Source organism: Lissotriton vulgaris, chromosome 2_1 (genome assembly GCF_964263255.1).
Source record: "Lissotriton vulgaris chromosome 2_1, aLisVul1.2, whole genome shotgun sequence".
Taxonomy (NCBI): Eukaryota; Metazoa; Chordata; class Amphibia; order Caudata; family Salamandridae; genus Lissotriton; species Lissotriton vulgaris.
This window is the reverse complement of record NC_141687.1, coordinates 178,540,188-178,565,779: the sequence shown is the minus strand read 5'-3', so window position 1 is coordinate 178,565,779 and position 25,592 is coordinate 178,540,188. Positions and strand designations below refer to the sequence as shown.

At 44.5% G+C, this 25,592-nt stretch overlaps 1 protein-coding gene across 1 annotated transcript in view; it reads right to left on the bottom strand.

The window, feature by feature from the left end:
* STX1A (syntaxin 1A) overlaps positions 1-24,522 on the bottom strand; it is a 443,582-nt gene extending 419,060 nt beyond the window's left edge. The window contains exons 1-2 of the mRNA XM_086954690.1: positions 24,450-24,522; positions 24,234-24,333 (exon numbers count right to left, since the gene is read on the bottom strand). Coding sequence (XP_086810816.1) covers positions 24,234-24,333; positions 24,450-24,470 — 121 coding nt within the window. The 5' untranslated portion in view covers positions 24,471-24,522. The remainder of the gene's footprint in view (positions 1-24,233; positions 24,334-24,449) is intronic.
* Positions 24,523-25,592: the final 1,070 nt, after the last annotated feature.

The following is a 25,592-nucleotide window of genomic DNA, read 5'->3' as shown; positions in this document are numbered from 1 at the left end:
TTCTGCTTTTGTTGCCACCCACTTATGACACTTACATGTGACGTTTCTAGCACACACCTCTATGTTCACGCCTAGTTCACGCCTTCTAATTACGTATCACTACCACGTGTGTGTCTTATCTTGTCTCTCTCAGCTGTTACGCCTACTGTATTGGTTCCTATAATACGATTTAAGTATAAAAGCTATGTATTGTCAATAAAATATTGCTCTATCCCTTCCTGCACCCCTGTGGTGGCAGGAATATGATATCCGGTTCAAGAACCATTCCTTTTTAAGGAATAAAACCCCTAAGAACTCTAACACCACGGACTCTGTCTATTTCTTTCCGATTGAGTTATTATTGATTAAGTACTTACCTGCATAGAAATTAGGACGGTAAATCAAATATTTACCACAATAATTTGGCGCCCGAATAGGGACCCCTCCCCCACCTCACGCGCCGGTTGGTGCGTTGCAAGCTCTGTCCCCTGCCATCAGTTAGACGGAACTACGCGTACTGGCAGGATTTCCTGTATCTCCCTCTGGCCCACGGAGGTGACGAAGACTGCGATCAGCACCCAGACGAGGCGGTGAGGAGTGCGGAGGATCCCGACCAGAGCCTAGCCGAAAGAAGCAAGGTCCGCGGTGTGAAGAGGCCCACCAGTTTTCCGAAGTATCCACGTGTCGAGTCGAGTCGAGTCCGGTCCAGTCCAGTCGAGTTTTCCGAGGCCTTCTGTTTCCGTGCTTCCCGGTGAGTACCATTGCTGGGACGTATCTAGACGGGTACATTATTATGTATCCGGTAAAGACGGGTTTGGGTACACAAACGCGGTCTGCACTGTTTTAGACAGTGCATCTGTACTGTTTAGCAGTATATCCGTTACTCAAGTTCTTGCACTGTCTTTGACAGTGTATCTGTGCTGTTTAGCAGTACATCTGGTTCCAAAGGTAGAGATATATGTTTCTAAATGTTCTCTCATGTGATCAATGTCGTGGTATGAGTGATTGTTTAATGTGCATTATTGTGTTTTTGTGTAACTAATTGTGTTCAGAGTTCAGGTAGAAAGGATCAAGTATCCAGTATTAAGTAGACAAGATGCCGTTTTTCAATAAGTTGAAACAGATAGGAACTAGGAAAGGGATGCTAGAGGAAGAAATTCCTATCCCCCCTAGGGACACGCCTGGAAATTACATGTACCACAAGCATGGCATAGACGCCATACTGTATCTAGATTTATGGGCCGATTATACTAAACACTTAGAAGAAAAATACAGATGGCCCGCTACAGGAACATGGGATGCCGAGTGCATCCTGAAAATAGAAGAAGCATTATGGAGAAAGAAAGCTAGACAATCACAGAAAGATGCTATAGAGTTATGGCGTAAGGAATCACATAAACGAGCCGAAAAAGAACTCCGAAGAGAAGATAGACTTAGAGAAGCGCCGGATAGAGTCCGAGAAAACGAATTAGTTAATGAAGGGATCTGAGTAAAAGCCGAACAGGTAGACCGTGCACGAAACAATCTTGTAAATGGTATGTACTTAGTGGCCGAGGGTTCGCCTGAAGCCCATTCAGAAATACCAAAAAATCTACCACCACCATTGGTTCCAATTAAAGTAAACCACAGGACTACTAAAGACATATTTCTGAATTCCTATCTAAACGATGTAGCACCCGCTTACACCAATCCACGTGCCCACGTCCCGCCTACTGACGGTGACGGAGATGGCAACCCGCCTCCAGACCATACCCCCCCATTACCGCAACAAGTTTCCCCCGTCCGACAGCCTGTCGTTCCTCCACCTCCACCACTTCCCTCACCTAAGGTTAAGATACCAAATCCATTTGCGCCTGATCCTACTAAGAGACAAGTTCAAATACAGATACAGACTCCACAGAGAGATAATGCTCAAACCTCAGCCTCAGGAGGTGCGACCGGGGGTTACCAGACCCCGCCAGCAACGCACAGATTACACCTTAGGGACATGCAGAAGCACCCTATGCTCCAATTACCCCGTCTCGACATACTCAAAGAACCGCTTCAAGTTTGCAGATACGATCCCGTACCCGGTAAAGACGATAGGATGTTGATAGCATCGCTACGTTTACGACAAGCTACAGATTACCTAGTGTTATTCTCAGGAATGAAAGAGCACCTAGATAGAATATATCATTTTGTCCAGACTGGGGAAAACCCTGAAAGTATTAAGGAGGCCATGGCACATCAGAAAGTTGACACTCAAGCATATATACTACGTTTTTTCATAAATTGCTTAATAAGAGAACGAGACAGGCCTGAGACAGAACAGGATGAAATGGATGCCCTAACCAAGTGGGGTCAAAATATATCCGAAGGAAAGCATGATAAACAGAATTGCATAGCCAGTATGTACAGGAAAATAAGAAAAGCAGTAATAGAAGTACACGAAAAAGAGAAAGAAAAAGCTTTCTCTGAGGAGGAGGAAGGATCTGAAGAACCAGAAAAGACTACAGACACAATAGCGTATGTAGGTAAGGGAACTTACCTTAGAAAAGGCATTCGTCCAGAAAGCAAGAGAGTTTTTCTCTCTGGCATATCAAAACCGAATTCTCCTGAACATCAGTTCCAAGACACTGATAAAATGCTTCGAGAACGAATGGGGTACCATGTACTCAATTCTATGGATGAACAAGAACTAGCCCGGTCAGCAGTACTGTGGGCTGACAATCCTAATATATACAATGATGACACAGTAGCACAGACATTTCTGAACCTTTCCCCAGACGAGCAGAAATTAGCAGGTGTATACATGATTCAGCACCTCCTCACGTTATACAGAAATCAACATTCTGATCCAGGTCCCTTACACGATACATTAGAAGCATTACTCATGGATAGATGGAGAGGCCGAAGTACCAAGTTAATTCAAATAATTCTAGAACAACGGCACAGATATAACACTTTCTTAAGCTCACAATACGTTCCCGCTCCGCCCCCAGAAAGGAAAATGTATCATATGGAGCGTCTTCATGGCATTGAAAGTCAGAACCCATTACGAGAAGTACACCCAGTCATGGGTGCCGACCATACCCTGAAACGTGTGTATGTACACACACCTCTGACCAAGTTAGAACTATTGGAAATGAAGAAACTAGTACCCTGTCACGATAAAGACCCTGCAGGTTTTCACAGAGAACTTAAAGACATGTTACTGATGGGAGATTACACATATGCAGATATCATGAAAATGTTAAAAGTATTGTTGCCCACCGGCATCTACGAGAAACTGAAGGAAAGAGAGTGGGAGGTGGGAGACAAAAAGATTATATGGGCAGAAATAGAAGACGAGGAGAAACTTCGTACTCCAGGGCTAGGCCTTGGGGAGAAAACTAAAGCATTACCAGGTTTAATAGTGCAGGTTCTGCCAAGATTACTGACAACTAGAAAGGAAGACTGGGATGCAATCTCAGCCTGTAAACAGAAACACAATGAAGATACTAGTGACTTCTATTCAAGATTCGAGAAATGTTTTATTATTAATAGTGGCCTTAAACCAAGTAGCGAGTCGTACCCACATCTTTTTGTATCAAAATTAGTCGAGAATTCCCTGCCACTAGTTAAGAACCGCGTATACAAAGTGGAGAGTACATGGCAGGCAAATACACCATCCCAGATGTTGCAAATGTTACAATACCATCAGAACAGAATCAGAGAAGAACAGGATCATGAACAGAAACGCATGAAAGACACGAAAATGAAAATGTTGGTGGCCCAGTCGGTTCCAGCCGACGGCCAGAGAAAGGGTACGACCCAGACCCAGAATTCAGCAGCTCCCGTTAAAGGGACATGCAACTATTGCAAGCAGCCAGGTCACTACGTACATGAATGCCCAGTCCTGAAACATAATATATCAACAGGTAAAACTAAAGAAAGACCGCGTCCGCCTAGACAAGATCATGTTCAGCAACAGACTTCACAGAATATACAGCCCATGCAGAATACACAGCCTATGCATGCATCACCACATTCAGTACAGACCGTAGCAGTACCACAGTCACAGCCACAGCCTATTGCTGCGACTCAGCAAGTGTCACAGCAGATGTACCAGTATGCCCAATCTGATTACCCCGATTATCCACGTTACACATGAAACAGCCTAGAGAGGGAGTTTGGTTTGCCTCTTATTGAGATTCCTGTAGATCAAGAGGGTCCTTATGTACACAGTCAAGTATTGGAAAAAGATAGAAAGTTTTTAATTGACACAGGGGCAAGCCGCACAACAATCAGTCATAATGAAGTCCCAGGGGCACCCCTCTCAGGTTCACAGAATGTTTCCCTTGGTTTTTTAGGACAGCCTATTGTAAATGAAGTATCGAAACCTGTCCGTTTAGCAGTAGGTCCATTATCACGTGTTACAGACTTGTTACTCACGAAATCATGTCCAGAAAACTTGTTAGGTATCAAAACACTAAAGGCTCTAGGAGCCGTAATATGCTGCTCTCCGGAAGGAGTTAGACTCTTCCTGCGAGACTTCAAGGGTCACTATGTATTACAAGAGTTTGATGTCAGATTGAAAAATGTACCAGAACACCTGTGGGCACAAGGCCCAACTGATGTAGGCTGCATGCATATTACACCATATCGTGTTACACTCAAGCCAGGTGTCGTTTTACCTCGAATCAGACAATACAAGTTACCACCCGATGCTGTAGTGGCTTTACTGGAAATCATTGAAGAGCTCATTACCCAAGGAGTGGTCGTAGAGACCGACTCCAATATCTGTAATTCCCCTATCATTCCGATTCTTAAACGTACTGATCCCAATGCACCGTCAGTATATCGGCTGGTGATTGATTTACGAGAGCTGAATAAATGCATTGTTCCACAGTACCCTGTGGTTCCCGATATCTCATCCTTATTGACTGCCATTGATTCAGAAGCAACGTTCTTTACTGTAATTGACCTCAAGAACGCCTTCTTCAGTGTGCCCATTGATCCAGAGAGCCAATATCTCTTCGGATTCAGTTTAAATGGACGAAGTTTCAAATTTTCACGCGCACCTCAAGGATTCACAGAAAGCCCCAGCATCTATAGCCAAGCACTGAAAAGACAACTTGATTGTATTCAAATGCCAGTTAACACTGCTTTACTGCAATACGTGGATGATCTGCTGATCACCGCACGAAGTGAGCCCGAATGTGAGCAAGCATCACTGACGGTTCTACATTTTCTGGCCGACAAGGGACACAAGGTGTCTCCTTCGAAGCTACAATTCTGTGTTCAGCAAGTTGTGTACTTGGGTCACTTGCTGTCCAAAGTGGGGAGACAGCTCACTCCAGATCGCATCCAGTTAATTGTAAATATGCCACAACCCCAGACACAAAAGGAAGTGCGGGCCTTTATAGGCCTCACCTCGTACTGCAGACAATGGATTCCCCAGTATGCATTTCTAGCTAAACCACTGATTCAGTTAACACAGGAGGCAGCGACTTCGACTGCCCTCCCTTGGACTCAGGAACATACACAGGCTTTTGAGGAATTAAAGAAAGCTTTATGTCAAGCACCAGTTCTAGCGACACCATGTTACAGCAAACCGTTTACACTTTTTGTTACAGAACGTGATGGTACAGCATTGTCTGTCCTCACTCAAGACCAAGCAGGTTCACATAAGCCTTGCGCTTATTTTTCAAGTACATTGGATTCAGTAGCCCAGGCACTCCCGGCGTGCTTAAAGTCAGTTGCAGCGACAGCCTTAGCAATCAGACAGAGCAATTCAATTGTATTAGGACATCCATTAACAGTTCAAGTTCCACATTCTGTAGAGGTTCTTTTAAACAGAACCCAGACTCAACACTTGACTATAGCACGACTGACAGGTTATGAATTGACACTATTCCAGCCACACATAGAAATCAGACGCTGTAGCATCCTAAACCCCGCAACATTGTTACCTTCGAGTATGACAGATCCAGCCCCACATGATTGTATAGAGATCATTAATGCAGTAACAAAGCCTAGACGAGACTTAACAGATGTCCCATTGACAAATCCAGACCTGACACTTTACGTGGATGGTTCATGCATGAGAACAAGTACAGGAGAATTAGTGGCCGCATATGCAGTGACCACTGAAACTGAAGTCAAAGAAACACATCGTATTGACACACTGTCTGCTCAAGCAGCGGAGCTCATCGCTCTGACCCGAGCCTGTATACTAGCCAAGAACAGAAATGTTAACATATACACAGATTCCCGTTATGCTTTCGGAGTCGTACACGACTTCGGAGTGTTATGGCAAGAACGAGGTTTTTTGACCTCTCATGGTGCCAAGATCCAACACGGTCCCCTCATTCAAGCACTGTTAGAAGCAATACATCTGCCCTCTGGCATATCCGTCATGAAGTGTAAAGCACATACTAAAGTTACGGATTCTGTTTCCCAGGGTAATGACCTGGCAGACCAGACAGCAAAACATACAGCATTGACTCACACCCAGACTACTGATGTGACAAAGACAATAGTACCGACACAGTGTATGTCAGTTAGGGATCCCACCCTAGATGTAATCGATATCCAGACGCATGCCACTTCAGATGAAATAAAGAAATGGACTGAACTAGGAGGGATTCAGACAGATCAAGGATGGATGACAAAGGGAAAATCTACATGGTTTCTCCCTGACTCAATGGTTCAAATCATGATAAATACAGCACATAGTCCGGCACATCTAGGAGAGAAAGCTATGTTAGACAGTTTACAGCATCTCTGGTATAACAAACACTTACGAGCAGCAGCAAAACAGAAAGTGCGTACTTGCATGATCTGTTGTCAGTTCAATCCAGGAAAAAGCGTCCCTGTAGAGCAAGGTGGATTTCATCCTCCCGATCACCCTTTTGAAGTCCTCCAGATGGATTATATCCAGATGGACCATTGTCGAGGATTCAAATATGTCCTCGTAGTTGTTTGTGCACTTTCCCGTTGGACCGAAGCATATCCAGTCCCAGATTACACTGCCCCGACCACTGCCAGGCAGCTGGTTCGAGAATTCTTCCCACGGTACGGCTTGCCTCGTGTTGTGTACTCAGATAACGGACAGCCGTTCTCATCCGAACTCATGAAACAGGTTTCCCTTCTGCTAGGATACCAGTGGAGATTCCATTGTGTCCGACATCCCGAAGCAGCTGGCCTTGTAGAAAGGCACAACCAGACATTGAAAACACGCCTTGCAAAGATCTGTAAAGAGAAAGGGGTCGACTGGATAGTCGCCCTGCCAGTTGCATTGTTCTATATGAGGATGGTTCCTCATTCGAGATCAGGGCTAGCCCCGTATGAAGTGGTCTTTGGCAGACCACCGAATATGTGGGGGACGCCCATGCCTAAGAAAATTACAGATGTTGATTGTAATATGCTGACAGATTATCTTGCCTCCTTGATGTCTGCACTCCAATCATGTCGTTCACAGGTTGCTGCAGCCTTCCCTGACAACACTGATGTAAAGCCACACGATGTCCGCCCTGGGGATACAGTCCTAATTAGGAACTTCGACAGGAAAAGCCCGCTGGAGCCCCGCTGGAAAGAGCCGAAGACCGTCCTTCTTACAACGAGGACCGCGATCAAGGTGGAAGGCCGAAAGGGGTGGATCCACACGAGTCATATTAAAAAATGCAACGAACTGACGCCAGAAACAGACTCGTCCACCCCCTCCAAGGACTGCCTCGAATCTAGTGACTGTAAAATTCCTAAGCGAGAGAAAACTCCCCAAGAGGAATACCGAACAAAGCTTCGATCTAGCAAGTCAGACAGTTTAATTGTTTAAGTCCTCCCCTAGGTGAATCGGTTAAATAGTTTCTGACATGTATCCCCTAGATCGAGATAGAGAGAGAGAGAGACAACTCAAGAAACGTACATATTGTAAATCACTCCGCAGTCACTGTATAGTGACATTATTGATTATGTTTTTCCTAAGTCTTCTGATTATTGTTGCGAGTATATTGCTTCCCATATACTACCCTATCTTCAAGCGTGAACAATCTGCTTACAATGTTTCTGCTGAACATTCTTTTAGTGAATTACCGCCTCACGAACTGTCCTACAGACTTGCGCTGCGCAACAACACATTCATTAGTATGTTACATCACTCCCATCAGACTAACAATGCTACAAACTGCTGGATATGTGGCCGACTCCCTCCCTATCAGAAATACAAGGGAGTTCTGCCTCTTTTCCCGTACCCGTTCACTCACAATGGCTCCTGTGGTGCATGGTTTAGATTAATTAATTCCTTAGATTCTGATATTGCTGTTTTCGAGGGGAATTGGATTTGGGGAAACCTGAACCTAGTTCTGCTCAACGTCTGCTACCCTGACACGAAGGGACTTCCCATTAGGACAGGAACTGATCTAGAAAATGAAGTATATGGATTAGGTAATTATACAGTTAACCTTATGATTCTTACTATTGAATCCGAAGCTGCACCCGTTCTCCCCGCTATGTCAGTATTACCAGTCACTGGACATTTTTGTGTTAAAAAGAAGGGTTCAGTACACTTAGGTCATAGTAAATGCACTACCGTGGTCGAATTCAGTGATCATGGCAGGTCTTCCTTTAGAGCTACTCGTCATTCCTATTTTGTTTGTGGCCATACCGCATACATACGCTTACCTCCAGATTGGGATGGTACCTGTTACATTGCCTTCCTTCTGCCACCTGTTTTCCTAGCCCCTCCTGATTATCACAGAAATACAAATCTAGTAAAGAGTAGACTCAGAAGAGACCTCCCGATTGTCGACTATACTGAAACGGCATGGGAGCAATACACAGATTTCAATAAGGGATTCTTTTTCTTCACAGGCCCCGTCCAAAACAGTAAATTAATACGAAGATTAACCAGAACACTCGAAGCAGTAGTAAATGAAACTGCCTCCGCTCTAGGTAACTTAACAGAGGAGCAGTCTGCTATGCGGATTGTTGTCCTTCAAAATCGTCTTGTTTTTTACGTCATCTTGGCAGATAGAGGTGGAGCTTGTAAGGTCATCGGGTCGAGTTGCTGTGTTTTCATTCCAGAAAACGCGCCAACTGTATACAAAGCTATTACACGTCTTCATAAGATTGCAAGTTTGATACATCAGAATCCAGGCACCTGGACTTGGTCCGGTTGGTTCTGGACAACGTTGACTGCTTGGGGATGGAAGATTCTATCCTTCCTAGGCATTGCCCTTGTCATAGTATTCAGTTGCTGCCTGTGCCTACAGTGTGGGCCAGCGATTTGTGGACTGTGTGCCACATCGTGCATTGAACATTCCAGTTTTCTCTCAAACCGCCAAAGGAAGAAAGAAGAGCAAATGATGTTACAAGAACAGACTGATCGATTCATGAGGATCGATATATCATGAAGGGTCCGTAGGGAACAAGGAGGGAATGAGGAAATATAAATTTTTGGTCAAGTTATGTTCCCTAACGTGTACCCCACCTTCTCCATGTACGAGTTTAAAGTGCATGTAACTTCCCTCCTGTGCCAGTTATCAAGACGCAAATACATTTGCGTCCAACGTTAACATGTCCTCTCTCAGACCCGCCATGAACGGGTTCAATATTCAGTTCCTAAGTATGCTATGCCAACGTCTTTTTGTGGTATACTTTACACGTTTTTCAGCTCTGGCGAAGCAGGCCCCGAATTCTGCCATCGAGCCTTTTCCTGTCTCCTGACTCCGAACGCCTCAGCCTGGGCTGTCTCTGTACCCGTGACCTCTGCCTTACACCCTGCGCGGCTCACCGCGTTTAGCTCAGCCTGCTGCCTGCCAAGACTGTATTCAACCTTCGAATTATCTGTTCCGCTCCTCGAAAATGCATTCCTGCCTACTAGTTTAAGTAAACATCCCCCCAGCTGCAGAGCAAAGGGCTCGGCCTCACTGTCTCCGTACAAGTAATTCATAGCCTCTGTTACCATGGAAGGCCCATGCCCCCACGCCCATGCCCCCACGCTTCTCATGCAGACACTTAGACGCTTATACACGCACTCACAGTCAGTATAGAATAGCTTCTGCCCCAGAGACCTTTTCCGTCCAGATAATATAGTTCCCAAACATCAGATATCAGATATGATAGAGGCACGAGTTGATCTGACATGCTAGACTTCCGTCTCTTTCCGCTAGTGTAAATGTCAAAGTCCCCTGCACCTTCCAGTCATACGTCATGCACACGTCATGCAGCTGCGCGCGCATCCAGGCCTCAGATTTCTACTAACATTGCAAGATTCTGCTTTTGTTGCCACCCACTTATGACACTTACATGTGACGTTTCTAGCACACACCTCTATGTTCACGCCTAGTTCACGCCTTCTAATTACGTATCACTACCACGTGTGTGTCTTATCTTGTCTCTCTCAGCTGTTACGCCTACTGTATTGGTTCCTATAATACGATTTAAGTATAAAAGCTATGTATTGCCAATAAAATATTGCTCTATCCCTTCCTGCACCCCTGTGGTGGCAGGAATATGATATCCGGTTCAAGAACCATTCCTTTTTAAGGAATAAAACCCCTAAGAACTCTAACACCATGGACTCTGTCTCTTTCTTTCCGATTGAGTTATTATTGATTAAGTACTTACCTGCATAGAAATTAGGACGGTAAATCAAATATTTACCACACATCTCTGGGCAATAGCTTGCTTAATCTCCACAACGGACCCCACAACGCTGAGGATGCCTGGCCTCCACCGTGGGGGTGCCCAGGAGTGGACGCCTCACAGGGAAAGCCAGGATGGGTTCCACAGCAGTATTCGTACAAGCGCCTTGAGACCCTTGCGGGTGAGTAGTGCGCTATACAAGTATCAATTTACATTTACATTTACAGTGGTGAACCAGAGGGTGACAGTGATGAACCAGAGGGTGGCAGTGGTGAACCAGAGGGTGGCAGTGGTGAACCAGAGGGTGGCAGTGGTGAACCAGAGGGTGGCAGTGATGAACCAGAGGGTGGCAGTGATGAACCAGAGGGTGGCGCTGCTAAACTGCCCGGGAGCCCTGTGGGTGTGAGCCCCCACGCTGCTGAACTGCCCAGGGGTTGTGAGCCAACGCGCTACTGAACTGCCCCGGGGCTCTGTGGGTGTGAGCTTCTGTGCTGCTGAACTGCCCCGGAGCCCTCTCAGTGTGAAAATCATTTGTGCTCAATTGCCTGGGATCCCTCTGGGTGTGAGCACACATTGTGCTAAGTGCCCCCCTACCCCCAGTACATATATACCCGTACCGCACAGCACCATTATGCTCTTGCACCATGAAGTCTGGTGCCTGGATGCTCCTGCTTGGTGTAGGTGGTACCACCGTCTGGTGCATTCAAAATGTAAAGTCATAACTTGCTACACAGCACCAATAAACACGTGTCCCCCCTGGCACTGGTATGCGCATGTACCAGGCGTGGAGCACCCGCATGCCACTGCACCCTACTGCCCAGCGCCAGCATATGCCTGTACGGGGCAGTTTAGTATGAGATGGGACAATGTCCAGCAGCAGCAGCTGCATGCGTCTGAACCCACTGAGCAGGATCAGAATGGCTTTGTACCAACACGCGCAGCAGAGCTATCTTGGACATCAGAAGGATTCTGGGGTCCTGTGCCAAACGTATTTTTGCATCCATGAGTTTCCCGAGCACCATCCCCGTGTAGCTTCTGTGACCATGAGGCTGCTTTCTCCTCATTTGGTGCTCTGCTCGGTCTCTGACCCTTTATAAACAAGATGCATGTAAACTCACATAGAAGCCCCGCCCGTTTGGCCCTGTCCACCACACACTAGCAGTAAGATAACGTCTTCCCGCCCATCCCCACTATAATGGTCACTCAAGGGACTTCGGCGCCTTTTGGCACGCTGGCAAAGTTACAGGCACACGTGGTCACATATTTGTGCAAATGGCACAAAAATCTGCGAACTCGCGGATTTTATTGCCATTTCGCACGAATTCGCGGACCGCGATTTCGCAAATTTCGCCCATACTTAGACACAAACAAAAATATATATTCACTAAAAAAACAAAGGTTACAGGGATGTTATTGTGAGGAAATAGAATGAAAAAAAACTTAGAAATTCACTCAAAAAGCCAAACGTTACAGGGACATTATAGTTAGGCTCATATTTCCCTCGTACAATACCATAGAAATTCAGCAGTTATAGTTGCTGGTCTGCCTCCCCCGACCTATTTCAGGCCCGGGAACCCCATCCCTCGGGTTCTGACCTCTTCTTTCTTTAAGTTATAAAAGAGGAGGGAGCCACATGGCCCCCCATCCTGGGCCAGTTTAACTTCCGGGGACCCCATTCCCTGGGGCCTGGCCTCCATTGTGGGTGCCCTGGTCCCACCCAGGGCATCAAGTAACGTCTGTTGGGGACTGATGAGGGAGCACAGTCCCTGCCGGCTCTCTGCCTCCTGTGGGAGCCAGCATTGCTTTCAGACATAGGAAGCTGGTAAACATGTAGCTACATCTGTCTGAAAGCAATTTTGCGGCGCTTTCAGCAAGTGAGAGAATTTCTGAGCTCTTGCCTGCTGGAAGCGGAGGGTTTACCATGACTTGGCAGGAGCGGTAAACCTCCCGCCAAGTCATAGCAAACAGCAATGTCCCCAGGACGGTCACCTTGGGACATAGCAGGGCTGGTCTTGGAGGGTGGCGGTTTCCAGGGCCAATAATGGGGGAGGTGGCAGACTCCGGGACTGAGAATGGCCTGGGGGGCAGGAGGCTCCCCTCAAATTTAAAAATACATTTTTTTGGCCCCGGAAACCTGGTGTTCCCCGGGGCACGGGGGTCTGCAAGGTTTCCCAAATATTTTTGTTTTACCCCCGGGGGTTGTGGTCCCCAGTGGAGGCCGTAGGGCCACCCGCATTAATTTAAACAAGAGCCCCGGGGGGTGCTTGTGCCTGGGTGGGGGGTCCGCAAGACAATATATATATATCAATACATCACTGTATATTGCTTTGAGTCTTTCAAAACAACGGTTACGGACCACTGTATAGTGCAATTTTATTCCTTTATTCAGTGCAAGATGGCATAACGCGTTTCAGCTCTCACAGGTTACTTGATCACGTGACAAAGTTCAGCGTTATCTTTCATATATTTAAAGTGATTGGTGCATGCGTTACTACATTCACCTGTGCAAATTACGCTGTAGACATAGAAAAGTTACTATTACAAATTTAGTTATGCAATGCTATCGATATATATACACACAAAGGTAAAAATGATCAAATTTGATAAAAGCATAGCCATAAAATTCCATAATCATCCGGGAACGGTTCCTGGGGCTGTAAATTTGTGTGAAAGCCCACATAGGGGTGAGGGTGGTGATACTCTGACTGCATGTTTGAGAAATGGGTGTGTTAGTGACACAAGTCATGTGTCCAAAGTTTTTTTTTTTATTGCGCATGATATTCGAAACGATGCCGCGATCGCCAGTGGCGCCGCCATGTACCGTTGCGGGGACATCGTGAATATCACTTCATCATCGCGAATACTGGTGAAAATATATAAAAATACATATATTTGTACCCACTTGTGTGGTCACTGTCACACACTCATGTTTGCACTCACAAATTCACTCAGACACTTATACACCCATTCAAATACCTACTCACACACTTATACATTCAGTCACATACCCACTCTGACACCCACTCACATACCCATTCAGGTACTCATGCACCTACTTACAGACTCACTCAGAGAGTGATGCACCTATGTACAGACCAACTCAGATTCATGCACCTACTTAGAGACCCACTCATACACTCATGGGTACAGTCTTATACCCAGTTAGAGACTCTTACACCCACTCATAGACCCACCTGGGCACTCATGCACCCACTTACAGACCCACTCAGATACTCATGCACCCACCTACCGACTGACTTCAAGAGTCACACATGCATGTACTGGCCCACTAAGACTCACACACCCACTTACAGACCCACTTACATTTACGTATGTCCTCAAAGACCCACTGAGACACTAATATACCAACTCACAGATATGCTTAGACACTCTTATGCCCATTCCCACACCCATACAGTCACTCACACACTCAGTCACAGACCCTCTCAGAGACTTATGGACTCAATCACTCACTCACTCATACACTCAGAAACTCACACTCACTAACAAACATACTTAGATATACACACACCCACTCACTCACCCAGTCAAAGATTATGCATCCACTCACAGACCCACCCAGACACTTGCCCTCCCAGTCACAGACCCACTAAGACACTCATGCATGCATCCATTCACTCACTCACCCACCCAGAGAGTTATGCTCTCACTCACAGACCCATTGAGACACTCACACATCCACTCATGGACCCACTCAGACACTCACACACACATAGTCACTCTCACAGTCCCACTCAGAGACTTATGCACACAGTCAGTTATAAACTCAGAGACTAATTTACCCACTCACAGTTGCACTCAGAGACCCACGGATCTACTAACAGAAGTCACTCAGACAATCACGCTGCAAGTCATAGACCTATTGAGAGACTCATGCACTCACTCACAGACCCACTCAGAGACTCATGCACCCACTCACTCACCCACTTAGACACTCATGTATCCACTCGCAGATATAGTCAGACAGTCATATACCTACTTACAAATGCACAAAGGGACTCATGCCCCTACACAGATTGAGTGAGAGACTTACCCAACCAATCACAGATCCATTGTGACACTGATGCACCCACTCACAGAGGTACTGAGGCATTCACACATTTAGTTACAGAACTATTGTAAGACTGATGCACAGTCTCACAGATATCCTCAAATACTTATACAGTGAATGAGAGACTTAGTGATACAGTGATGCATTGAGTCATAGAAATTGTCTAAATGTATGTTTTACACTTTATACAGTAATGCATGCAGGCATTGAATGTGCACTTTGTACAAACCACATGCTCTTCACGACTACCGTCGGCACTGCAATGACATCGGTAGTCGCAAATATATATTTTTTTGTTAAGGTTGTTTTCTCCTAAATTGATCACAGATAGAAAAGTTAAGAGAGTATCTTACTAAAAATTTAGATTTAAACTTTATTTAAAAAATGTCTTTAAATGTATTTTTCAGTGTCTGAAGTACATTTACTGATCACAGATTCTCCACAGTAAATGCGACAATGTTGTGCCGACTCAAACAATTCTTAAAAATAAAACCAGTTATTAATGTATTTTCTGAAAAACACATACCAAATCAAAAAATGAGTGGTAAATAATATAAATATCATTTATAATATCCAATTATAGAACGAAAATACAAAAATCTTAGAGGCTCACTTTTAAAAAAAATGAACGTTACAATAAAGAAATTAAAATTTAAAAAAAAACAATGGTTACAGGGACGTTATAGTAAGGAATTAGCATTTTAAAAACCTTAGAAAGTCACTGTAAAACCGAAGGCTACAGGTGTGTTATAGTTAGGAAATAGAATTTAAAATAATCTTAGAAATTCACTGAACAAAAACAAAGGTTCAAGGGACTTATAGTTAGGCTGACATTTCACTCGTACAACACCAGGGAAATTCAGCAGTTATAGTTAGCAGAGCTAACTATAAATCATGCCTCCACAACGTGCTGCTTATCACCTCACATTTTACATTACTCATGACATGGTACGTGACATCACTTATGACATCTCAAATTACATCACTGATGACATCATCCACAGAATCTCTGACACACCCACTCACACACCAATATCATCTCCAACGCCGACGACACCCAACTAATACTCTCCCTCACCAAGGACCCACTCACCGCCAAAACCAACCTCCACGATGGAATGAAGGCTGTCACCGACTGGATGAGGAGCAGCCGGCTGAAGCTGAACTCGGATAAGACGGAGGTCCTCGTACTCGGACTCACCCCCTCAGCCTGAGACGACTCCTGGTGGCTGACCACAATGGGAACAGAACCAACACCCACTAACCATGCATGCAACCTAGGCTTCATCCTCGACTCCTCCCTCTCCATGTCGAAACAGCTCAAGGCTGTCTCCTCCTCCTGCTACAACACCCTCCACATGCTCCGCAGGATCTACAAGTGGATCCCTACTGAAACAAGAAGAACGGTTACACATGCGCTCGTCAGCAGCAGACTGGACTGCGGCAACACACTATGCAAGAATCCCAGCCAAACATTTACGCAGAATACAACGCATCCAAAACGCCTCCGCCTGACTGATCGTCAAGGTCCCCCGCCGCAACCACATCACCCCCCACCTGAGAAACCTACACTGGCTCCCCGTCTACAAGAGGATCACCTTCAAGCTCCCCACACACGCACACAAAGCACTCCAAAACGCCGGACCAGCCTACCTGAACAGCAGACTCAGCTTCCACACCCCCACCCGCCAGCTCCGCTCCGCCAGCCTCGCCCTCACCGCTGTTCCCCGCAATCAACGTACTACCTCCGGCGGCAGATCCTTCTATCTCGCCGCAAAGACCAGGAACACCCTCCCACCTGCATACGACAGACCCAAGACCTACTCGCTTTCAGAAGACTCCTCAAGACGTGGCTCTTCGAACAGTAGCAGCTCCCCCCACCCCCCCAGTGCCTTGAGACCCTCACGGGTAAGTAGCGCGCTTTACAAGTATTCTGATTGATTGATTAAATATAACCTTTCATATACCCATTCTAACTTCCACACTACCATTCTCAAAAGCACTGACACACCCATACCAGTACTTACACGCCCACTCACTGATTCATAGGTCTACACACACACACACATCTACTCAGTTACACATATAGCCACTCATGCACCAACTCACTCACTAATACAGCCACTGATATATCCATTCATACAGCCACTCACACAGTCACTTAGAGTTACTCACAGTCAATCAGACAGCCATTTACTCACTTATACAGTTATACACACACCCACTCACTTATTCATACAGATACTAACACATACTCACTCACCCATACAGCCTCTCACACATGCACTTGCTAACCCATACAGCCACTATCACAATCCCTCACTCATACATTCAGTTACTCTTATACTCGAATACTCAATTATACTGCCTTTCACACACACACTTACTCACCCATATACCACTGACACCTCCATTCACTCACCGACACAGCCATACACACTCAGTCACTTATACAGCCCTTCTATTACACACTCACTAACCCATACACCCACTGACTCACTCATCCGTGGAGGCACTCACACACCCTCTCACCCACATAAACAGACAGTCATACACCCATAGAGGTACTCAGACAACCAATCAATCAACCATACAACCACTCATGTACCCATTAACAAACCCATACAGCCACTTAAACACCATCTGACAGACTGATTCAGACAACCTAGTCAGTAACCCATACTTTCACTGAGACACCTAATCACTCACTTATACAGTCAGTCACACACCTACATCGATACTGGCACTATTACACCCACTGATTCGTCAATACATCTTGGTATATATATATATATATATATATATTCAACACTTAAACATTTTAAAAACACTCACAGTCACTGAATAATGTAATCAGTGATGTCATTTGAGATGTCATCAGTGATGTCACTGACCATGTCATGAGTGATGTAATATGTGAGGTGATAAGCAGTGCATTGGGAAGGCACGAGTTATAGTTCGCTCAGCTAACTATACCTGCTGAATTTCTCTGGTTTTGTACGAGTGAAATGTCCGCCTAACTATATATAGCCTAATATAGTCCTGTCAGCCTAATATGTACATATATATTCACTGAGAAAACCAAAGGTTACAGAAAAGTTATAGTTACTAGTTCTCTATATTGTTGACACAGTATTTTGACCCATGATATTTTTGCTTGAGATATTCTGTGTAAACAAAGGAATGTATGTCACCCTCATCTATACCTTATAAGGGATCCTCAAGTGGGTCAGAGTCCCCAAAAAATTAGCAGAGCGGTCTTTCATGTAGCACAACACTTCTCGCCTTGATCTACGAACAGGAGCTGGTACAGCAATACTGTTTCATAGAAAATATTGGAGGTACAGACTTAAAATAAAACCCCCAAGTAAATTATATTAAATTTAAAATATATATATTTAAAGTAGTTAGAAATACATTTAATTTACTGGTAAATATCTAAAAATAAAACATTTATTAATTTATTTTAGTTTACTGTAATAACCTTTTTTGAATTAAAAAATTTAACATTAATTTTTATTAAACGAAAATAATACACAATATAATTCTGCCATTGGGGAAAAGACATGCATACGGTAAAGTAAAGGGAAAAGTAAAAAACGTTTCATTAACCCGAAAAAAAGTAAAAATATATGTATGCTAAGTATTAATGTAAATTAATATTATATATTTATTTAAAATGCAAACAAAATAAAAGGAACAGTACAGAACTATTAGTTTAATTTTGAATTACATTTTTAATTAACATAAGTATATTTAACTAAATTATCCTTTTTTAAATGAATAAAAAGAAATCCCACCTAAAGTAAAATGTGTATATTTACCTTTATGTATTACAAATTACAAAAAAAGAACTAAAACTCCTTGCTCACGCATTGTTGTCCATTTCGTGCTCATGCCCGCTCCTTCTCTGGGCTCTGCAATGCTGCTGTATCTGCTAGGACATGGTCGTCTTCCAGTCATTTTGTGAACGTTTGGACTTTTCAGGATCTCCTGGACTTATTAAGACTATGATTTCATGGTCTGCTCCATACTTACAGTCCTCCTCTTCATGAGATGTTTGCTAGTCACTTCTACGGGTCTCCACAAGTTCCTCCATTGAACACCACTAATATCTTGAGTGCCATAGGTTTCGGGCCTGGAGTGCCTGTGCACCGTCACTGAGGCTGCCTCCTCAGGGAGCCTAGGAGTATGGCAGTGTGATAGGGCGGGTGTGTGTCAGTTCTTCGGATCAGTGACTCTGAAGACGGTGGTGCTCAAAGGGTTGCCACGGTGCAGTGCAAGCGGTGTAAGTGATGCGGCTCAGGTGAGCAGGGAATCCTAACCCAAGTATTTGCAGCTGATAAAGGCTGCACAAGGTACAGACCATATAGCCAAGTAGCCATTTAGATTCAGGCTGAATTACTAATATCCTTTTTCGAAGAAAGGCTGCAAAAAAAACAGATCCTACACAGATTCTAGGGTGTGGCGGCAGCTGTGGCGAGAACCTATTGGAGGGAGGAGGTAAGTGATCATCGCTGTACTTTTATCTTTACTGCAGGAGATCAGGAGTTTGAATTCAAACCTAATCTTCGCTTGTATTTTCTCTATTCTTACGCAACTGGATAAACTGGGTTAAAGCTGTTTAAATGCTGAGTTTAAAACTGGCTTCTGGATATAAACAATGGACTTTTACTCTTGTCTTTTGCCGATTGGGCAGCCACAGAAGCAACGGACTTCGCTCTTGCTACACCTACTGCGCCACCAGTCTCAGCCCCTGTTGTGAAACGCAAACAACGGGTTCCAAACCGAGGAATAATGAGGCTGTGCTGGTATTGGGGGAACGCACTACCTGAATTGCAATCCTCTGCCATTGAACTCGATAATGCCACCATTGAACAGATTTGAGTTAAGTTTGATTGTATTTTGGAAAATTGCCTTCGCCCTCTGTGTATTCGTATGATCAACTGTCCCTGCTAGGGTCTGGCTAGGCTGGAGCAGTAACCGACTCCCCGACTGTTCCAAATTAACAACCCTATCAGTATCAACCCAGACTACCTCAATTAGAGGCCCAGACTCGGGGGCAGGGATCCAGGGGACGCATCCTTCTGATCACAAGATCTATCAAGATGGTCAGTTGAACTCTCTGCAGCCAGTGGCTGAAGGATCCCAGGTGCAGATGGCTGCTCAAGGTACTGGTCATAAGCTACAGAGGTCGGAATTTACCAAAGTTTGTCACCTATGACAGTTGCTTGTTCCTATGTTGATTTATTAGCAAATGTTCCCTGTTTAGCTCTGCAGACAGCAGAAGCAACAGGCCAGTTACTCAATAAGGTTACACACTGGCTTTATGGGAACATCAAGACTAATGCTGGTTTCTTTACCAATATATTATTTGCACAGAGGGTAGGCTCCGTGAGTTCTTCTGAAAAGGAATTTAGCCCCAATTGTATTATCATCAATGTTAGGCCTGCACTCATTACCGGGGATCTGATCCAATTAGATTACTCTGATCAGTTGGGCCTGGTCCTATTAAGCTGCTGCCATTTGTGTTCTTTGATAGACATCAGAGTCTATCTCTGTCAGGGCAGATTCAAAACTCCTAGCCCATGCTGCTTCTGCCAGTAGCCCGCCAAATTACTAATAGCATTCATTATTCTGTGCTAGTAGACCTGCCTGAGAACAATTGATGAACGAGGTGTTCAGCAGGTGTTCCCAATAACTATCTACCTAAGCTTTCGAACATAGCCCTTCCCCAATCTGCCCATTCGTCTAATCCCTTTGAATCTAAGTGTAGCATAGAAATGAAATTACCCGAGCCTCAGGACTCTTCCTCACTTCAGACGCCCACCTCCCCACAAAGCTCATGGCCAGTAATGTCAATCAATTACGTTGGGATATAGCTGGAGTATTATCCAAATTGTGCCTGGACTGGGTCAGTCTGCATGATATAATCATGTTACTGAGTTATCATCCTGGCTTAAGACCACCCTAGAATGCTCAATTTCCCTAACTGGTACCAATAGTGGGCTGATTCAAGCTTTCTACCTCATGTGGCCAAAAAACTGCTAAGGTCAAACCTAATTTTCATTTGCCTTATTGTACCAAGTACTCTATGTTAGACCTGGCTATGGATTGGTGTTTCCATGATAGGCTTGTTTGACTTACTACTAAGTCTCTAGTACAGTGCTCTGTGTGTGCCCAGGGCTTTTAAGTAAGCATGGGCGGAAAATCCGTTCAGCTCGCGGATTTTGCGGATATTCTGCAAATTCACAATCCGTGAGATTCGCGAATTTCCTGCAAAATCCGCGAGTGGAACGGATTGAGTCAAAAGTTGAAGCTGACTTTTGTAACTATTTTAGAATGGCGCTGGCAAGCTGCCAGCAAGCTGCCAGAGCCATTCTAAAATAATTGCAAAAGTCAGCTTCAACAGGAAGCACTAATAGATAAAGTAAAGCAGGTGCTCGAGTTGAAGCTCAAATTCAGTTACACAAACTTGGGGTGATTAATTATTGTGTAACTTAATTTGACCTTCAACTCGAGCACCTGCTTTACTTTATCTATTAGTGCTTCCGGTTGAAGCTGACTTTGTAGCTATTTTAGAATGGCGCTGGCAGCTTGCCGGCGCCATTCTAAGTGGGGCTGAGGGCAGAAGGGCACAAAGTAGGACAGAGGGCAGAAGGGGACCAAAAACGAGTGGGGCAGACTTCAGAAGGGCACAGAAACGAGTGGGGCAGAGGGCAGAAGACCACAAAAAAGAGTTGGGCAGAGGGCAGAAGAGCACAAAAACGAGTGGGGCAGAGGGCAGAAGACCACAAAAACGAGTTGGGCAGAGGGCAGAAGAGCACAAAAAGGAGTGGGGCAGAGGGCAAAAGGGCACAAACACGAGTGGGGCACAGAAAATAAAAAAATCTGCGAATTTCGCGGATCGCAAATTCGCAATTCTGCAAATTCGCGAATTGCAAATTCGCAAAATTCACCCATGCTTACTTTTAAGTCAAATGCTGCTAATGGGCCTGCAGCATGATTGTCTCACCCACACAAGTAGGGTTTCCAAGGGTTCTCAAACCTGCCACTGTAGTGTCTGCGCACAGTTTTACACTGCCATGTCGACCTGGCAAGTGCACCCACTTAAATACAAGAATAGACAACAAAAGACCTGACTGTAGCGGGCAGCCACCAACTTCTCTTTATAGGCCCTGAGCCGGGGGGCTACTGCCCCAACCCAACTGCTGTTTATAACTCACTAACGGTCTAATCCAGTCCTAAATGCCCAAATTATAATGTTACAATAAAAATGTTTATCAGTCATCTCCATAAGAAATACCCCCAACTGGAAAGGTGTTTATAGACAGGCAAGAAATATATGCAAAAAAAAATGTGTGCAAGGTGAGAAAGTACCTCATGTGCGCTTCCCTACTGGCGCTACTGGCAGGTTCTCACCAGTGTGCCCACGTTTTCTCATCAACAACTCTCTCACCAAAGAAAGAAAAGGGTGACATGTGTTAGCCAAAGTCCAGCTTCCTGCAGCATGAGTTAACGCCGGGAATACTGACAAGTGCGGTGTACCATCGGCAACTAATTGTGCTGGAAGGGGATTTTCAATTTATGAAAACATATCCCTAGATGCAGTGGGAAGCTGTTATGGGTGACATTGGCTACCACATGTCATCCTTCATGTAATGGTTGGAGCCTAGGGATGTGTCTGTCGAACTCGAGCACTGACGAAATTGCTGCAACAAAGTACAGGCAATGAAACATGTTGGCACGCACATAAAATGGTCTGCAACATGCAGTGTTTTTAAATTTTGAGTAAGCTCACAAATTTGAATAAAATTGGGTTTGGTTATATGTGAGTCTTAACTCAATTTTAATTGAAGGGATACTCTATACTTACGTTTCATTAGGTCTTCTCTTGATATACACTATTCACGACTTACTTATTAAGTTATTGCCTAGCTTAGAAGATGGGTCATCCAGGTGTATATTTAAATCACCTAGGATAGACAGACTGTCATAATTACTACTAACAGAGGCGATCCAGTCCACAAATTGGGTGGCCCAGGCTTGGGCAGGACCAGGTGGTCTATAAATCAATAGACCAGTGAAGGTAAATTTAGGGTGCAATTGTAGTTTAAAAAAGGCCGTCTCAGAGGCAGTTAGTGAAATTGGTTCCAAGGTGCAATGAAATGATCTTTTAAATATGACAGCTATGCCTCCCCCAACTCCTATGCCACGGTCTTTTCTAATAATAGCATAGTTAGGTGGCAAAGCTTCTGCGATATCAGGGCCTGCACAATCGTGAAGCCAAGTTTCTGTGAGAAACAGGGCATCAAGGGTATCCTCCAACAGAAGGTCATGGATATCTTTTTTATGTTTGCAAAGAGAAAGACAATTAAGACTGCCAATAGACCACTTTTGTATGGGCTGGTGACTTGTAGTAAATCTTTGGCAACGCCGAGGAGCCTCAAGACGGAAATTACAGGATGGGCATGAAATGGACGTCAGTCGGTCATTCGGTATGATCTTACAATTATGTTTCACCGGACATCTCAAAGAGTGAAGCGTGTCTGACGTAAAGGTCCGCAACAGTGGGCCTTTTTCACCAGGGATTTGGGGCCCTGTGCCCGGCCTGGTGCGGACTGGCGCAGACGGGCTTGCCTTAGGCGCGCCCGCTGCGCTCGTCCGCTGCGCTTCCAGGGAATGCACATACTTGTAGATGGATGGGGCGTGGCCTCAAGCAGTGGGCGTGGCCAGGGTGTTAGGCGCGCAATGGTCGCATTGGTCGTTTGTTTATTGTAGGTGGGACTATCAGTCGAGTAGCAGTGGTTTGGCTGAGCAGTTTCTTGCTTCCAAGGATGTGCTGGAGTTTGAGCCCCTATTGGACAAAATCGGTGCTCATACATGAAATGTACAATTTGGATTTTATTGACCAATAGTTTTTGCAGTAAGTGGTCTTCAAGATCAGATACTTGCTCAGCTCCCAGGGCCCCTGCAGAAACTCAGACACATTTACTATTTTTTTGCACAGCATATTGTCACCTTAGGAGGAAATAAATTAATGCGGTCAGTCAGAACTTGGACATAAGACAATATACAATTGCATTGAGAGTTTTTAAATCCGACATTAATGAAGTGATAGACTTTGATCTGTCTAAATTCTTATATTCGACGTGTTGTTTAAGGCAGACTTTAAGTGGATAAGTGATGGTTTAATAGTATTTTCGTATTACTTTCTTTGTTGAAAGTAGGCGTTGATTTTTATGTTCACAATATTTTATTGTATTGTATTTACAATATTTCTGTGCTTTATTGGGACTTCCCCCGAAATCAACCGAACAGACATATGTGGAATTAGGTATAGAAATTCTATAAATACACATCTGCCTGTCAATATTTTTGTCCTCGATATTTTGACTACAATAGTAAGATTTAATGACATTCAATACTCAATAGTCAGGACCCACACCTCCACGAGTGACACTGTGCAATCAGTTTGGGTACATCCTTCCTCTTCTGTCCCAACATTTGACAACAACGTTTTATGAGCCGGCCCCCCTCACAAATACCATGAATATAAATCCAAGGGCCTTACTCTCATCTGGGTTCGGGGCAGCCAGTATGGCACTGTGCTTCCTCTTGACTTCCTCAACATTCTCTGCAATTTTATCAATAAAGCCTCGAATTTCTTCCACCTGATGGAGAACACAGAGAAAAAAGATATGTTGAGGTAAATAACCATCCAGATCCACCAGCAGTAGGCATGTGAGCTCTCTGCACTCACTCTACGTCTATAACCCCTCGAACGTACGTGTTCAAAGAATTCATCCATGAAGCGGTCGCGATCCACACTGACTGCCACTTCATCATCTTCATCGCTGTCCTTTGCCTGCAAAGATACAAACCCACAGATTAGAAAACTCTTCATTCCACTCAGGAAAATAAATTCACACCTATTGGTAACTATCACCAAAGTACACAAACACACAGGTGTCTAAAAATCCACATATGGTTTCCAATGCCAGTAACATGTGGTGCAGGCCTTGAAGATCACTGTAGTCAGACACAGTAAACCAGAGGAGTGTGACATGTGGATCATGGGAGAGATCATTTGTTGATACAGCCCTATAGGATACTGACACTTTTTTTTACTTAGGAACTGACATCACCCACAAGCAGTTTTACTTACAATGATTTATATCAAATTGCACTGCTTTAATAAAAAACAGCACGCTGTTCAACCACTGCCATTTTGTACGCCCATGTTATACTTAGGCTTGCACTGTACTCATAGTTCTGAAGTATTTTGATTTTTTTGTACTTGCACTTGTGAGTATTCACAAAAGACTAGTTCAGCGTCTGAGAAAGAAACAGTTACCCTCAAACCACCGGTTTACAGTGTGTAGCGCTGTAGATTCACACACAATGTATTATCCTGCCATCTTGTTTTGGGAGTAGATGTTTACGTGTTATTTTAGTTCAAAGTTATTTTCAGGTCACAAGACCTGTTGTGAATCCACCCTAGGTCCACAGTGCGCCAGGACAAAGAATCAACCTCAGATTGCTTTCAGCTCTGGAGGTGAGTAGTGGAGTGTGGTGTCAAACACAGACCGGTAGGTACTGTGCATTGGTTATAGAGGTGGTGTTGAGAATATTTGTGAGTACAGCTGACTTCCTGGGAGGAAGCTGCGTGAATCTACAGCACCACAAATTACGAACAGATGGTTACAGGATAAGAAACAGCTTCCATTTGTAGCTTCTGTGGCTGTAGAAACACATGATCTGCACAGAATATAAAACAGTCCATCCCTTACACTGTGGCTAGCAAGTTGATAATGAAGATATTTGAAATAAGGCTCTCTAATCAATCAGCGCTCTAAATCTTGCTGGCAGGCATTAGTGTTCATGAATTGTGGTTCCGTGATCGATAGTGCTGAAACCCGATTTATAAAGA